Raw genomic sequence first — 17,774 nt, 5'->3', positions numbered from 1 at the left:
ACTGGCTGATATCACCTCGCTACCCGTGACTCCCAAGCACAAGATCATTCCCTTATCTCCTTACATCATGGTACTGAGGCGATGCATACAGATAACACCAAGCTCTCATCACTTCTACTTTCAAAAAGTAAAGCAACCATTTTAAATATTGTGTTATTTGTTTTATTACTTATAATATTTAATAAAGAACCCACATCGAACAAAATTAAACATATGACAAGAAAAGAAAATAGTTTTATGAATTGAACAATTATAACATTAAGGTGAGATCAGATAATTTATAACACACATCTATTACAATTTTTGCTTTTATTTAGAGACTGAAATTGTTATACTATTTCACAGATTACATTTCTTGTATGTTGGCACTTACCATTGATTTAACAATATTTGGAAGTTGCCATCTCACCCTCCAACGTCGATACCACCCGTCACTTGCCTGGAATCACACACACTTTTGGTCAAGCTCAACCATATTTTAAATTACATTAATTTCTAAATCATGATAAAATTAAATTAGAATTAATTCAATTTATAAAGACAGTATATTTGTTTATTTTATTTCCATCACAAAATAACAAACAAATAATTAACATAAAATTGGAAAATTTTAAAACAAAGCTAATTACAAATGGGTTTTTAAAAACCTGTAATATATATAATAGTATACATCCTAACTAATGTATTAATGTGTAAGTGAATTTATATCTTAAACTTTCACGCATAATTCTTCAATCGATTGTACTGAAATTTTATATAGAAATTCTACATTCTTAGGGTCCCTGGTCAACATATAGGCCTATTCTTATTTAGAAAAGCCATCCTTGCTATTCCCCACTGGTCTCTAAAGTTGTGAAAAATCATATCTTGGTCTCTAAAAGATGCATTACAGCAAACAAATATTATTAATTGAAAGAAACTGTTAAATGTAATCAACAGTTTTGTGAAAGAGTGTAAACAGTAATATGCCAGTAATATTATAAAGATAAATTACATACATACATTACTTCATACTGCTATCTGTAATAAAGAATAATAAACGTAAAAACTTCCAAAGTGTAAAACATGAATGATTTTTTTTATAAAAAATAATCTTTATTTACACTAAAAACATATAATCATTGTAATATCTTTTTAAACAATGAAATATTTTTGGTTTAAATTTTATAGCATTTTATAATATAATTATATATTACACTTTACCTTACTACCAATCCCAAATACTCAATCTGAGATTTTATCACAATCTCAGAGGCACCAAGTACACACATAATTCATACGTTATTATTAAAGGATTGAAGATGTAAAATTTTATCACTTTAGTTATAAACCCATAGTAAATACAAAATGAGTTAAATAGTCACTACAAAAGAAATGTTTTGTATAATTGCTTTGATTTTCTCTTCAGAACTGTTAGATCCTGAAATAATTAAAATTATCGTTGGAGAAAACATACAAAATGGGATTAGATAGCTTGTGAGGTTCAATTTTAAAATAGAATAAGCATTATGCCTAAAACTGACCTTTGGAGGACTCCAAACTTTAAAACTGCCACCATAAAGTGTCACAACTTTTTGTATAAGTCAGGAATGAAGAAATCCAATCAAATACCATCTCTAATTAATTCTGATAACACAGGGCAGCAACAGACTTCACATAACATAAAAATGTTTGATAGATCCAAAAGAGCTATAAAGGATATAACTTTTTATTTAATCTAACGCATACACCACTCATCAGACTGGACATTAAACTGTACTTATTCTCCAAGCACATTATGATGTCATTCACTGTATGAGAAAGGAAACAAAAACAGTGCAGAAAATTATAAGCCAAATTTGCCATAACAACTTTTCTTGATTATTGATAAAATTGTTTTTATCAAAATCTTGAAACACAAACAACACAATCAGACAGAGTCAACGTGGTTTCCTTGAAAATAAATCAATCCAAACTGCTCTGGTGGATCTGGTTGGAGTGGACAACATGGATGAAAGTAAGAATGTCATTGGTTGGTGGACTTAAGCAGCATGTGGGGAGATTGATCAAATGGTGCATGGTTGTGAAATGAAAGTTAGATCTAGTCCCTTACCAGTAACTTGGGGTGTTCCTTGGTTCGGTCCTTGGACCGGTCCTTTCCATATTATTTACCAACGAACTGCCTCAGTTTGTTGAGCCTTTCTGCCACACTGTTATGTATACTGATCATTCAGTTTTGCTGACAGCACACAAATCTATGGAAATCCTGAAGATAATAAACTTCAATTATAGGTGTAAACTTTGCCTTTAAATATTTCCAGAATTATCATTTGGTATTCAATGAATCAAAGACCACTCAAGTTATCTTTGGAAGTAGGAGACAGAAAGTCTCAGGTTTTTCAGACTTTCAGGCTTTAGAAATAACAAGTTAACTTGGAATAAACATTTATAAAGTACTTAACTGTCATGACAACAAAGGTAGTTTGTGCAAGAAACTCAGCAGCACCCTATATGATCTCAAAAGGGCCTACGCTGTTATCACACCGGAAGCAGTATGCCTAACATACTACCCTCTTTGAAAACAACATGAGGTATAGTACCATGATATGGGGTATGTCTCTTATCATTCCAACTTAAAAGCATCCTCATATTACAGAAAAAGCTAGAAAGCTATTGTTCAGGCTGGGATGGTGTGCTACGATCCCCACGTTGCTGTGCCTATTCTGCTACGATCCACTTTGGTTGCCCTTCTGCTACGGTCCAGTCCCCAGTTGGCTGTACGATTTTGCTACGTTCCAGGCCCCCGTTTGTTGTTTTCTCACAATCGGTATTCAAAGTGTGCTGCCCCTCATTGGTTGTGCGACTTGCTTCGTGTTGGCTAACTCATATTGTTCCAAGTTGATATTTAAATAACGATCAAACTTCAATGACTGTAGTGTTGTTGAAAGTGTAGTTTGTATTAATGAAAGTAGGCTACACGTTATATATCACTAGCACTGGGTCTATATTATCTCAGGTTTTTTAAGTAGGTTGAATAATGGTTCAAACTTAATACTACTCTTCTGAAAGTTCTGATCAATATGATTGTTTATATCATAATAAAGTTCACAAAATATTCACTGTTCTTACCAATCACTTTGAATCAAATAAGTTTTGAAAGTAATATTCTTTAATTTAAAGCTTATTATCTTACTTACCACATTTCTTTGTAGATGGGATACTCAATAAAAGACAAAGCAAATGACTTTGACGTCAATTTATTTTATATTATACTGTCTAATTCTACTCACTTTGCTTTGATTTTTGTTCACTAACACAACATCCCATCCCTTATTACAACTTCAATGCACTATTGTACAGTTTCAAATTTCACCTATACGAGTAGACATCCTTACTGCTTCAAGTCCAGACAAAGAAGAAGGATTCTCCGTATAAAAACTACGCATACCGGTTCACACAATGTTCATCCCCTCTCCCGTTCAAATCAGCGTCTTCACGATTAAATATAATTTGATTCTTTTCTTATAATTGTCAAAATTTATCACGTTCACTATAATTGATCAATTTAAGTCTTTCTATTTTCTTTTATTATTTTTCTAAAGCTTTTTTATTTAAATTTTTAGCAACATGTGCATTCTGACGTCATCAATACGCAAGTCATTTTATCCCACAATTGGCTTTTCTGCGTAATTTTATTTAGTACTTTTGTAAAACACGAATTTTGGTTATGTATAACTCATTTTAATTAATTAAATTTGTTCCCGTATAAAGTTTAATATATTTCTCCGTTATTAATTAAATAAATCTCAATTCCGACAACATGTGATTCACTGACGTCACAGTCTGCCAATTCCCCGCGAATATTCAAATGTCGTAATTTGACCTGTCACAGGTGAAATAGCTCTAGAGGACATTTCAAAGAACTGCAGTTAACGACAGTTATAAATAATCATATTCCAGAAGTCATCATCCTGGTATTTTCCAATCAGCTGACCTGTCAACAAGACCTGCATAGGTAAAATAGCAGAAATGCCCAGAAATTAAAACTTCTGCTCATCATAGGAAACTTTTTACAAAGAAACCGCAGGAGCGAAATGCTTTAACATGCTACCTCAGGTCATCAAAGGTAAGAACCTTAGTACTCTTAAACTGAAACTCACAAGGTGGATCTGGGTTTTTGAACTGGCAACAACTGCTAACACTGATCATAGACTTAAAATCATTATCTTAATTATGTACAAATGTAATGCCATTTCAGGTTGTAAGACTGATCTTATCATCATCTTATTTCTTGTACAAAATAAGCATGTATGTAAGACTCTATTCATGTACACACAATACAAATATTGGATAAAGATATTTACAAATCAATGGTGTGTACTGTCATGTGAGACAGGGCAATCTGTTGTTATCAATTTTATTTTGTCTTTTTAATATTTTGAGGACTATGCTTTGGGAGATGGACTTGAGCATTGAAATTAAGCCATTCTGTGTGGAGTATTGTTAAAAGTTTTGATTTTTGAAATCTAGTATTTAAGTACTTGTAAATAAAAGGAGAACTGTAACTAACCAAATAATTGTTGATGTGACTTACACTATTCTATTTACAAACTCAAATAACCTATTTAAAAAAAATTAATTTATCATTAGTGGCACTATCTAACGTGTTGAATCTTAGTTTATATGACTTTTTCCAGCTAAAGTGACTACTGATAATACGTCCAATGCATAGGTTTATGTGAAGGAAACAGGATTTTTCCGGACATTTGCCATCGTTAAGTGAAACAAGAAAACAGTAACACTACGTTTCGAGATCTGCAATCTGATCTCTTCTTCAGGTAAAGAACTAACCTAATACATAATTACAAACTAGGTTAAAATAAACAAATCTTACTAACGATGGCAAATGTCCGGAAAAATCCTGTTTCCTTCACAATCCTTCCATCGTCAAAAATAACCTTCAAACAAAGCATAGGTTTATCTTAAAATATTCACCATTGCTAGTATGGCAATCTAACTCCATAATTTTTAACAGCTATACCAAATGACTCTAATATATGAATGTTAAAAATTTTACTTTAAAATACCTTTGAATGCACAGCAATCTAATAAAGTATTTCTCCTTATAAAGGCCACATCTCACATTTGTATCTACAACAAAGTAATATACTATACATAATATACAGACACTCTGAGTAGTTTATTATGAAAATACATGTTCTATTCTCCTTACAAATTGAAACTGTGTGTTCTGGTATGACTGCCATTTAAGAACACTGTGTAACAACAATACAACAGAAAAACTGATAATAGCAAACCTTTTTTAATACATAATTTTTAATACTTCAAAAATATTCAAATTTTGTGTCAAACTTGTTATTTTTAACTTATAAATTTCCAGGAGAACAGACAAAGACAAAAAGATGGGAATGCGTGCAAAATATAATAACACTCTACAATTATTGAAATTTGCATTCCTTCTACTTAAGTCAGGAGTATGTGATCTTAAGCCAATAAACACACAAAAGCGCTATGCAATTTGTTATATATATTTAAATTTGATATTTACTTTCTAAATAAAAGATTTGCACAAGGCATCAATCTGATTTTTCATAAAGTTATACACAATGTTATTAGTACGTTTATGAAGTAAAACTTCTTAAAAAGATTTACTTAAGAGATTTTGTCACTTTCAGATGGTCAAACCAAGAAAACAATTTTGATTCAAATCAATTGGAAAGTGATGAACAAATTCAACATAAAAGAAAGGCTTGGTTGAAATTAAACTGAATCTTACTAAAAACAATATAACACTAAATTAACTGTATTGTGTTAACCATAAGAGGCTATAATCAAGTTAAAAGAACCAGGTACTTTAACCAACCTTGAAATTATTTACTCCTGCCATTTTGTAAGCTTCCAGAGCAAATTCCTTAACTTCTTTCTTGGTAACACGTTTAGCTCCTCTTCTCGACTGCTCTAAGTTCTCTTTCCACTTCCAAACTTCGTAATCCACTCCAACATGCTTCTTTACAAGTCCTCTCCGCCTTACAGTCATCTGTTCTTCCATCATTATAGATGATCCTAACTGAAAAACAACATAGAAATACTTAACTACAGTGTATAAAATGTATTTACAGTTAACTACTTAAAATGTTTTAAGAGTGTTGTAGCAATTAAAGATGACTACTGAGGATTTGTAGTAGTTCAAATAAACACTACTAGAGACCAATGTGTATTATTACAGTTGTCAGGCGTCATATAGCGAAGCAGCTGTTTCAGGTGGTCACTACCACTATTTGGGAGCAAACATCAGTGCAAGTACTATGAGGTGGTGTTCTCTCTCCCCTTCTGCAGAACCTACTTGTGGATGACCTGTTTGCATCTTTGAACAATAGTGGCGTCAGGGGTTTGAGGTGACATTGTAATTCTTGTAAGTGGCAAGTTTAACACAACAGTCACGGAACTGACCAATGCAGCTTTGAACATGGTGGGAAACTGGTCTGATGGGATGGGCTTTAGCTTCAACCCTACCAAGGCTGCCGTGGTCGCATTTATAAGAAGGCGTCAGTTGTAGGATATTGGTCCATTCTTATTGAAAGGTTCATTCATCGAGTTAAAGTCTGAGGTCAAGTGGTTAGACCTGGATTAATGTTTGGGGCGGTCATCTAGTGGGTTAAAATGAAGGCCAAGGTGGCGGTAGCTAGTCTGGCCAGTTTCCAATGAATGGCTTGCCTTGCTATCACTAGGGCCATTCCAAATGCACCAGGCACAGCTCTAAACTACTGCCTTGACCTTGTCCCCTGGACATTGTCATTCACGCTATTCAGCATTAGAGGCTTTGGTGTCGGACTGCAACAGGGGACACTGCAAAATTAACATCCTGATTCAGGGGAATGTTTCGCACATGATCTCTAATGACACCTCAACGATTTTCCTTTGCAAAACCCATAAAGGTTGTGATACTTTCTAGGGAGGTTTGGTCGGAGGGAGAAAATCCACTTCCATCAGTGGAACTTCAATAGTTCACAGAGGGCTCTAAAACATAAAATTGGCACAGGTACTGGGATTGTTAGGAAGCTCCACATGCAGGGAGCTGCTGGTCCCTATGGGTCCTAATCCCAAGGTTTTTCAGACCGGAGTCACAGCCATTATGGAATGTGTTTGTGAGAATCTTTGTCAATGGTACAGCAGTAAGACAATTAGCATTTTCAGAGATAGCCAGGCACCGATGATTGTCACGGATTGTTATCAAGACATTTCTTCCCTTGGCAGAATTAACAATGTGACTGTTTATTAGGTTCCTGGTCATGAGTGGTCTCTGGGAATGAAAGACCTGATGCCTTGGCCAACTTCGGCTCAACATACATAACACGGCCTCAACCGTTATGTAGTATTCCTAGATGTAAGTCCTTCGGGGCTGTCTCGAAGTGGGTTCACACGGAATATGAGAGAAAGTGGAGACTGCATCTGAGTCTAACAATGAGCAGAATGGTCCTGCAGATGCCCTCTCCCAATACACTGATCTTCTCTTCTTAAGTAGGTCCAATGTCTTCTCAGATTGAGGGTCTAATTATGGGTCATGATCACCTGAGGTAGCGTCTTCACAGAGTTGGCATTTTCTGGGATGATCTGCTTTGTTGAGTAAGGTTGAGTAAGAGGTGAGCAAGAGGAAACTTGGAACACCTGCTCTTTGACTGCCCTGCAATAGCAAGGGAGCGCAATGCCATCTTTGGTAGTCTGGATAAGGGTAGTAAATTTCCACAGGAGGACCTGTTTGGTTGTTTTCTCTGGTTTGTACAAATGCTGAAATTGTAAAATGGCCTCACTGAATACTTCCGAGCTATGCAAATGGCCCTCGAGGCTTAAGTGCATGGCAATAGGCTGCTTCTTAGAAGAAGAAGCTGTTTGGAACATGATGACATGTTGTGACAGTTGAACGCAAAGTGGTATTGTCCGTGTTAACAGGGGCATTGCAGTGAAGGGGTTAAATGAAGTTTCATGAACTAAGATATCGATGCGATTGATGGGAATGTAAAAACCAAACTTAGAGATAACCTAAAAGTGCACCAAAAGCAAGGTGTACCTTTGGCCTGTGATATGTCTCTACACTCAATCAGAAAAAGTGCTGTATAAAATGGGTAAATTCATTTAAAATAGGTAAATTCATGTTTTGTTCATAACGTTACTCTGATCATATCGGAACTCTGTAGACACCTTGCCTTCTGATCTTTTAAGTGAGACATTCCAAGATAAATCTGCTATTCAAAGTAAGGGACGGCTACAGTATAGCAAGTGGCCACTACCACAATCGAATCAAGATGCAACGAACATTATCAATTAGATATACAGTACCTAAACTACTAAATACAACAACACTCTAATTAGAGTTACTTACAATTAATTATTGCCAGCTCTTTTTAATGTACTAAATAACAATATTGTTTCTAATAAATTCAAACAAAGTCAAATCATTTGTCAAATCCAAATCCATTTGAGTAATGGCTACAGGTACAATGGCGATGCAGGCCTACATGTGTTGTTATTTGTGTCACAAACAGTCATGTTTATCCCTCAAAATAATTAGTAAGAAATGTTGCACTCTTTTTTTACCTTTTATAAATCCACACATCATCGTAGATAGTTTCTATTCATCATTAATGATTACTTTTGAGATACAAAAACAGCTGATGTATACTGTAATTTCAAATACCTATAACGTAATTCGGTTCAACATTATGGTTTTGGTATTTTAAATAAACATGAATATAGATGATTTGATTGTGTTGGAGACCACTTATTACATTGCAGCCTAAGGGAATGTTCGGCAATATTAGTCAGTCTAGACAATAGAATGCATTTTGCTTTTAGGTTGAAAAAGAAAACCATGTTTGACAACCCCACTCTTCAAGTTTGTGTAATTATAGTTGTAATATTCTTTTTATTGTAGCATGTCTTCTTGTTACTGCAAAGTCGTTTACAAAAAGAGAATAACAAACCAGGTTTGACACAATTGACTACACTATTTAAAGAAACTACAAAGAGTACAGTCAAAACCACGACCATAGGGCACACCATTTTCCAGATCAGGATGATCTGGCAAGGGAGTAAAAAAATGTAATTGTGTACTAATTAATTATTTCTTTACAACACCTATAATGGCCTCGTTTTATATATTTAGTAAAATATTTCAATACTTTAGTAAAAAAGTTGGGGTAGGGTAAAATAAGCGGACCCGGTTTTTTTATATTGGTTAGTACAATCAATGATAGTTAATATTTATTTATTGAATAAGCCATAATCACAATCATATTTTAAATTAAAATAACTAATACAATGCACATAGTGATAATTTTATAAATAACAAATGAGCTCTAACGATCAAACAAACTATTAGCCAATTTAATCTTTGTTTCACAGTCCTCCATGAGATTTCGACTGTCTGTTATTATCTATAAAATAAAATATGTTTATTATATGAAAAAGTGTTTATAGTTGATAACAGTTATTTATTGGGTACTTTGGGATTATACCGACCACACTAGTATGAAGAACACAAAAATAGAAATTTATAGAAACAAACATGATAGAACGAAAAAACAACTCTTCAATTACAAAATTACAAACTTACAAGCATTTCCAGGTATTGTGATCGCTGTTATCTTATCTTTCTCGAGAATCCTGATTACGGCAGGCCGCGCGGCATCACGTGATTTGCACGGTACATAATTGCCTTTCCATTACAATTCAATTTATATTTCTGATTAGCCCCTCTAGAATTTGATATTTTACTGATAGGTACTATCTCGAGGGATGTTTTTCTTTCGTCGACATCAGCGCGGGGCAGCACCGAAGGTGCTGTCGAAGCCCGCGCTGATGGCCGGAGGCACTCGCATTTTGGGTGGCGGAATGTGATCAAGAATAAAAACAAGTTTTTAGTGTTTTTTTAATAAAGAGTTTAGTTTGGTAAATGATTGTTTTTGTTGAATTTTTGTGTTTGGAGAAATGTAGAGGTAAAACACGGAAGTACAACAAAGCGATGCACCAGCTGAACGGGCGGCGAGACTGCAATCACGTTATCTACTAGACGCTCGACTTTGACCTCTGTCTGAGGATGGGGAGGGGTTTGCGATAAGACAATTCCTGTTTTATATTGACGAAATATTGTTCTACGCTAATCTAGTAATCAGTAGAAACGAAATGTGAAATAACGATTCATGTCTGGGTGTGGTCGGTATAATCCCAAAGTACCATTTATTGTTCAAATCAGTATTGGTTAGTTATATTGAAAGTTATAATTGAGTAATATCGTTTGTTAATATGGACACAAAAAACCGGGTTTATCTTACCCTACCCAAATATTGAACTTCAATATATATGGGTAGGGTACGATAAGCGGACCCGGTTTTTTATATCGAAATTGGCAAACGATATTACTTAATCATAACCATCGATATAATCAATCGATACTGATTGAACAATTAACTTAAATAATCTATATCGACAGCTGTAAACACTTTCAAATAATACACGTATGTCAATATTTCAATTTTACATAAGTAACATTTGATTATTAAAAATGGCAGTCAATTAAAACAAAAACTACACGGAATTGCTTTGAAAGATGATAAGACATGTTTTTCGTGGATTCAACATGTTGGACTCGTACCGAAAAACCCATAAATGTGAAATTTTTGGGAAAGAAACAACTGTAACTGTGGGAGGAGCAAGTATGGTCGTCTTCAGTTTTCCTAATTTTGATTATAATAATTTGTTTGATCACTGTAAATATTAAATTTATATTTTAATTTATAACATACAATTGTTATTGAAGACTATAGAGACTTTTATATCGATTGATAGTCTAGGATTTGAGATGTAAATATTAGGTATGGATGATTACATTCTTCGATATAAAAAACCGAGTCCGCTTATCGTACCCTACCCTAATATATTATTACCCTATCCTCCCCTATATCCCCTATTCTCTCAGCTCTTTTTACTTATGAAAGTTAATATTCTGTTATCAGTCCCAAACATAACCCCCTATTCTATCCCGTCACCTAGATCGTGGATAGAGATATAGCCTAACCTACATTTCAAACACGTTAATAAATGTAGTGCAATACACGATTTATAAGAACCAAAAAATCTCTGTAAAGTAAAGTAGGCTATACTATTTTAAGCAATTGTTAAGTGTTTATAAAATGTTTAGTTGTAGCTAAAATAAATGTTATCCTTCATACCGATTTTAAAATATGAAAATAGGTATAAACATTCAGAAATGTTACAGATATCGTATTTTTAATAGCTTACTCCTTGTTCCAAAAGAAAATAATTAAAATAAATAATCTAGTACTTTTTATAAAATGACATTGACCTTAATAGTTTTTAGCAGAAAATAAACAAACAAAACAAAACGAAGTGACTGAAAAATCACACAACTATGTTTAATCTTTTTTCCGATTTTCTTATAAAAAAGAGGGCTTTTATGTCTTCATGAAACCCCGAATTTCACTACAATGTGGTTGCTGCTGTAGAAATATTGCTTGATGTAATTATAACTGTTTAACGTTCAATATAAAATGCAACGTCATGAGTAAATCTGATTTATGGTGAATATACATTAGTTGTTCAAACAAACAGCAGTTTTATTAAAATTATATTCTAATTTATGTTTTAAATTCACTCTTAAGCTTTTTGTTGCGATTAATATTTTTTTTAATTACAAGGTAGTGCTTAAAATGTTTTCAAGCATGAGAGATGTTTTAAATGGGCTTAAATGGGAGATATGTTTTTAATATAGTAAAATATGAGTATACGCTGTTAAAATAGCTATTCTAAAGCTATTCTGTGTGATATACCAGGCGAACTCATATACATATAGACATGGTACAATTAATATTTTCAATACTGTGAAATGTTTACCGCAATGAGATCAGAAAAATAAGTCTACTGGGTCGAATGGCTTTCCTTTGCTACGTAAAAATGTTTCGGAGATTTGAAGCTGAGTCTCCCCAAAGCATAAAAAATTCATCTTTTCACAGTATGATACGTGCAACTCAAATAAATAATAGTAAATACATTTTATCAATTGTGTCTCTTTGGGTTTTGAGATATTTCAAAGAAAAAAAAATGCCTTTGGCTAGCTTGCTTTCATTTTTGGAGAGCTGTTCACTCCAATCCAGGCAATAATTCAGTACCACATCCAACAGATCAGCTGAATTTGCAACTCTCTTGGTATCAAGAATCCAAGATTTTCCGGAATTTTTTCATACGTTCGAGTACTTTTTGTTCGTTTTGGATTTAATTTTAAGCAACATTGGGCTATTATTTGCTTTGATTAAGGTGTAGAATCAACTCCCAAGTGACAGTGTTTGTAACTAAGACTAGTCTTCAAAAATAAGGGTTTTTAATGGCATATCCTCAGTAATGTAATTTACGTAAAACAAGGAACAAAGATGATCCAGAATTGAGCCTTGTGTAAAATAATTCTGTTCAGTCTAGATTCTGAAGGAATAGATTTAACTTTGAACGTTGTTGTGCTTATAACATTGATTACCTAATACATATTGGTTAATTAATTATGAGGTAAACCAAGCCAGAGGTGTATTTTGAACGCCCACTGACAACAAATTCTTGTTCAAAAAAATATTTTGGGACGTTAGTGCGGTAAAATATTTCATGAAATAAGGTGACTATCTCGTTATATTCATACGATTTACTAGAATACAATGTGATCGAGAGGGGCCCACTAGAGCAGAATGTCCCAGGTTCCCTATCACCTGGGCCCTTACAGGGGCCTCATTAACACAAGTTTAGAAGCTCCATGAGCTTTCTCTATATAAAAAATTACTAATAGACTATAAGTATCTACTTGAAGTATGAGAATTAATAATTTGATTAAATATTACTGCAATGATTTAGAAGCTGTTTAGATATACAATAAATTCAATCTGATTTAATAAATTAAATCATTACTCTCGTAAAGTTCTCTGTGACAGCCAGTAGAGCTCAATGTGACTCTACCGAGCCAACGATTTTGCTGTCCGTGTTGCCTTTTTGACACTATAAATAATCAGTGATTCAAGTTTATCAATGCAGATGTAAAAACAACTGGAAAAATATCTATGACAAATTTAATAAAAAGCTCATGAGTTCAGTACAATCTATATTGCAAATTTCATACAATAGAAAAATCTTCTAAACACTTTGAAAGGTCAGAAAAATGCTATTGATAAAGTATTAAAAGATAAATTATATCTATTCAATCAGAAGAAGTTACATGGAAGACAATTCATAAAGCAATGTGGGGTTTTTTTTCTTTCAACCTTAAATATATACTGAAGTAGGTAAATAATACTGGAGTTCGATATTATCTAAATTCAGTAACCAAGAATTGACGGGAAAATTGTACAAGTACAGTATCTGTATTGTAAACATAAAATGTATTTTTTTTTTTAAATTTGATTAGATAAAAGATACGTTATTTCACAATCAATGTGGTTCAAGAGTCCTTATATTGTTTATAAGACGCCAAATTTGTCTTATAAAGAACAAATAGTCTTCATGAATTGGATATATTCCAAAGAAAGACGAAATCTATAATGTGTGTGAAACGTTCCTTCAGTTGTGTGATTTTGAAAAAAGAGGAATGTTCCAAGAAATGCTTGAAAAGAAAACTGCTCCGGCATTTCAACCAAGTTTCACAATATGGCATAAAAATAAATTTATTCTTACCAGGACTCATTGACGTTATCGATATCCAACAAATTTGATTCAGAGACAATATAGACAACAGTGGTCCTAAAGCTGCTTCTTTCATATATTAGGTAATAATGGACACTGACCGAAAGGAGTTATGTTTGAATGCTTTTTGTCTCTATGTTCATTAAGCGAAAAGAGAGTTAGAAGAATACTACAGTTTATGTTCATAGAGCACATTTCAGAGGATATGAAAGGACAATGTATTACTGATTCCTTGCCGAAAGAGATTCAAAACGCAGTACCGGTAAGTGAACACACACTAATGATTTGAAGTGTTCACATTATAGTAGTAAAACGATGTATTATTTATCACTAGAGCCTCTGCTGTATGGTTTCTGCAGTCATAAAATTTATAAATCAGTGAACTGCAACGAATTGCCCTTAGCTACATCAAAATCATTGATGAAGGCATTGAAGAGGCATGGGTCTAGTATTGAGCCTTGTGGAACCCTGTGAGATTGGAAGAACTGAGTAGATGACACGGCGCCGATCTTGAAAATAAGAATACGATCACTGAGGTTATTTGCCATCCTAGAGAGTAAAATTGAGTCTGTCTACTACGATGCTTTCAAAACACCTTACCAATTGCAGGGATAATGGTTATTGGGCGATAATTACTTACATTGGAGATCTTGAAACGTAGTGGATATCACTAAACAATGGTAACTGTTTGAACAAATCCCGTTTTTTCACTGTACGATCATCTTCTAATATATTTTGTGTTTGTTAACCTCCAAAAAGTAGGAACACTTGGAACTTGTTTAATCAGTACATTCAATTATTACATGATTATAATAGTATAGACTAAACAAAAAAGTTTACCGTAGCTTTTTAGAGTGATGACAAACACATTAAAAAATAAAATGTCTTTCATATGAACTACAGCTGATTTTAAGAAAAGTAGTTCTTTGTTAAAGTTAAATTAAATAAATGTATTTACTGGAGAACTTTATTATTATCATTTATATTGTTGTTTTGTTAATATTTATCTGGATAGATTATAGCTTCCCACTGTAGTTTTGTAATCCTCACGGTTTCTTGTAGAACAACTCAATTCCTACGCCCATGTCACCGGCTCCGCTAGTCAGTCAAAAGAAAAGATACTTTTGATCTAGTGTTTACAGTGTGTCCGCAGTTACGTCAAAAGAGATTTTCGTTTCAATCAGAAGTTGCAATAAGGTAAATTATTCAGTATTATGTTATAATATTACAGATGCTTGTCTGATTTGTTCGAATTGCAGGTTTGTATTACTTTCGAATAAATGTATTTAATGTTTAACATTTTGGATTAATCATCATAAGAAGCGGCCATTTTGTATGGTCTCATCAATATTATTCCAAGAAAATTACTATTATACACCTAGAGTTTATTATTTAGGCTTTGACTTTTGCTTCGCCATTAAAAAAGATTTAAATAATCCATAAATTTCGGATTTACAGTGGTGTTGCTAATAAATGATAGATTACAACATAATTATTTTCACAGGTAAGACAAAGTGGATGGTGGCCAACTTGACTTTTCTCAGATCGAGGCAGACCTTTACTTTTTATATCTGTTCTCTTCTAAGTTCTAGCTTTCTATAATGAAACTGTTATGCTGATTTTCTTTTGAAAACTTAAAGTAGTTCAGTAAGTAGAACTAAACTATTGTGGTATGCAAATGGAATTGTAAATTTATGCATTGAGCAAACCTTTTGAGTACAGTAGGTAATTATGAGATGAAAACTGTATGATCATTTTCAGTTATTTGTTGACTATTTAATGTTTGCACATTGCCTCAGAACTTATATTAAACTTAACTTAATTTAATTTAATTTTGGCCTAACTTATCTTTGTAGTAACCTATGCCTTGGCTACAAATATTGTACAAGTAGGCATTTAGTGAACTAGGCCTAGGCTATGATACCCATAGGTTGATCCCTAGCTAAGAAGCATATTCAAGAACATACCTAGACTGCCAATACGTAAGCTTAGGTTAAACATTTTTAAACTGACCCAAGAAAACAATTTTATTAACGATTGACTAATTATTAGTCTAATACATCCAGACCTAAGTTAAGTACCCATCATATTTTCGATAGCAAGAGCAAATGTATTCTCTTACTTAGCTTATAGACTTAATTAACTATTTATTCAACTTATTTCAAACTAAGATAATTTATTATTTCAAAATAAAAGATAGAAATAATCATTGGTTAATTGGAACATTATTTTACTTTTGGTCATAAATAAAATGTTTTGAATCAAAGGAACTTCCGTTGTAGCCTATTGTGTCACATAAAGTCGTCTGCACGCTTTTACATTTTTTGCTAGTTCAGTAATTATCATAGCCTGTTTAAAAGGTGTATTAGATTGTATAAATGACCTATAATAAAAAAACCAGCAAAAATCATTGGTTTTTTAAGTAGGCTTGTGAAGGATACACTCCATTGTTTTGTTTTAGACTTTAACTATGTTAATAAATATATGTCAAACTCAAGGTCAATTTCCTGGTGTATTAAAGTTCACTAAAATCTTTCCTATAAACAAAAAGTTAAAAAGCATAAGTAGTGAGTAGACCTATAGTTTTGGTACATATCCTGTCTAAAGTGTTGAAGATAATTGTAACTTAAGTAAACAATTAACTTAATGTATTATTTTGAATTCAACAATTTTATAACAAGCTTTAAATCTGGTTTTCAAAATGGGGTGTTAAACAACTTGTGCTTTGATAGGTTAGTAGTTGAGGAGGTTCTAAGCTACTATGAGAAGAATGACTTTGCTGCGATCACTTTTGTGGCTTTAAGAACTTCTAAATTGAATCATAATTCTATTCAAAATTATAAATAAGTTCATGTAAATGTAAATGTTGTGCAATCCTTTTTAATACACTTACTTATTAACATTTTTTTAGACTGTACAGTTTTTGTTGTTTACTTTATAATAACGTTAATTCTCAAGTAGTCACTAGTAGAAAAGAGGTACATAGTTATTATACTAGAAATAATCATTTGATTGATGACAACATAAGCTGTGTAAAAGTGACACAAGTCCTTTGATCATGTTTGCAGATTATATAATATAATATAATAAGTTGCCATTAAAAGTTACACAAATAAGTTATTGTATATATAAAAATAAGATTTTTAAGTTTCAATCAACCATAGTTTTTACAGTATAAGTAATTTTTTTACGAAACAGAAGAAGCCAATGGGTTTTAGTATAGCATCCAATAATTTCTTTTATTTTGTGAATGTTGTGTGTGTCTTTATTGCTATTATTTTGTAATATAGTAGTTTTAATCTTTTAATATTATTGATGTGCCAATACATTTGAGATAAATTTGAATGTAGTTTGTAGCACTAACCTAGACTATTGCTTTTTGATAAAGTATCTTTTTGAAATCTGTTGCATAGAAGTAAAATAGGCTAATCCTAGGTAAATATGAATTTTGAGAGGTTGCCTGTTTTTCCATATTTCCATCAAGATTGTTATGTTTTATATAGAACATTAGAATCTTAATGTTTTTTATTTATTTCAAAATAATCTACAAAACTGCTTATTTAGGCTACTTAATGATTTCTCACCTTAATTTTAAATAGGTTTCTATTGTATGATTAAAGGGCTAAAAACAAATCTACATTATATTATGTACATGTAAATTATCTGTACGCAGACTTGTGTTCACAGAAGTGACAATTATCCACATCTGTAATGAAAATTCTTCTTTGAACACTTAAAACTTAAGATAAAGTCTTAAATATGCAAGAATCATACTAATTTTTATTTAAATCAATTAAAATAAGTTCACAATATAAGTGTTACTAAGTTCACGTAGTTTATTAATTATTTTTAAGAAAATTAAACTGATAGTATCACTATTAGACACTGGTAGTTGTATTCATCAAGTTAAAATTAGAACAAATTAATGTAATGATCATCAAGTAAACATCATATTGCTGTCTATTGTTCACAAGAATATAAAAAAAACCTTTCAAAGCTGAAAAAATATCTTCTAAAACTATTTCAGGGAAAATTAAATTTTTTCC

The 17,774-nt window shown here is 32.5% G+C and overlaps 2 protein-coding genes across 10 annotated transcripts in view; one reads left to right on the top strand and one right to left on the bottom strand.

Moving 5' to 3' along the window:
- Positions 1-11,435, bottom strand: part of LOC124359860 — a 46,535-nt gene extending 35,100 nt beyond the window's left edge. The window contains exons 1-3 of one of the 5 annotated variants that reach the window (XM_046812958.1): positions 11,360-11,435; positions 5,864-6,067; positions 374-439 (exon numbers count right to left, since the gene is read on the bottom strand). In XM_046812958.1, the coding sequence (XP_046668914.1) occupies positions 374-439; positions 5,864-6,052 (255 nt within the window). In that variant the 5' untranslated portion in view covers positions 6,053-6,067; positions 11,360-11,435. Of the gene's footprint in view, positions 1-373; positions 440-5,066; positions 5,131-5,863; positions 6,068-8,592; positions 9,099-11,225 lie in introns of those variants that run through there. The other 4 variants (XM_046812959.1, XM_046812957.1, XM_046812961.1 and 1 more) reach the window with 4 other exon arrangements.
- Positions 11,436-14,767: 3,332 nt separating this feature from the next.
- LOC124359859 (probable ubiquitin carboxyl-terminal hydrolase FAF-X) overlaps positions 14,768-17,774 on the top strand; it is a 151,008-nt gene continuing 148,001 nt past the window's right edge. For 4 of the 5 annotated variants that reach the window (XM_046812956.1, XM_046812954.1, XM_046812955.1 and 1 more), the window contains exon 1: positions 14,768-14,925. The gene's annotated coding sequence lies outside the window, so the exon portion shown is untranslated. Of the gene's footprint in view, positions 14,926-15,266; positions 15,376-17,774 lie in introns of those variants that run through there. The other variant, XM_046812953.1, reaches the window with a different exon arrangement.

The sequence above is a fragment of the Homalodisca vitripennis genome, chromosome 4, assembly GCF_021130785.1.
Source record: "Homalodisca vitripennis isolate AUS2020 chromosome 4, UT_GWSS_2.1, whole genome shotgun sequence".
NCBI classification, from domain to species: Eukaryota; Metazoa; Arthropoda; class Insecta; order Hemiptera; family Cicadellidae; genus Homalodisca; species Homalodisca vitripennis.
This window is presented reverse-complemented; position numbering and strand designations above follow the sequence as displayed.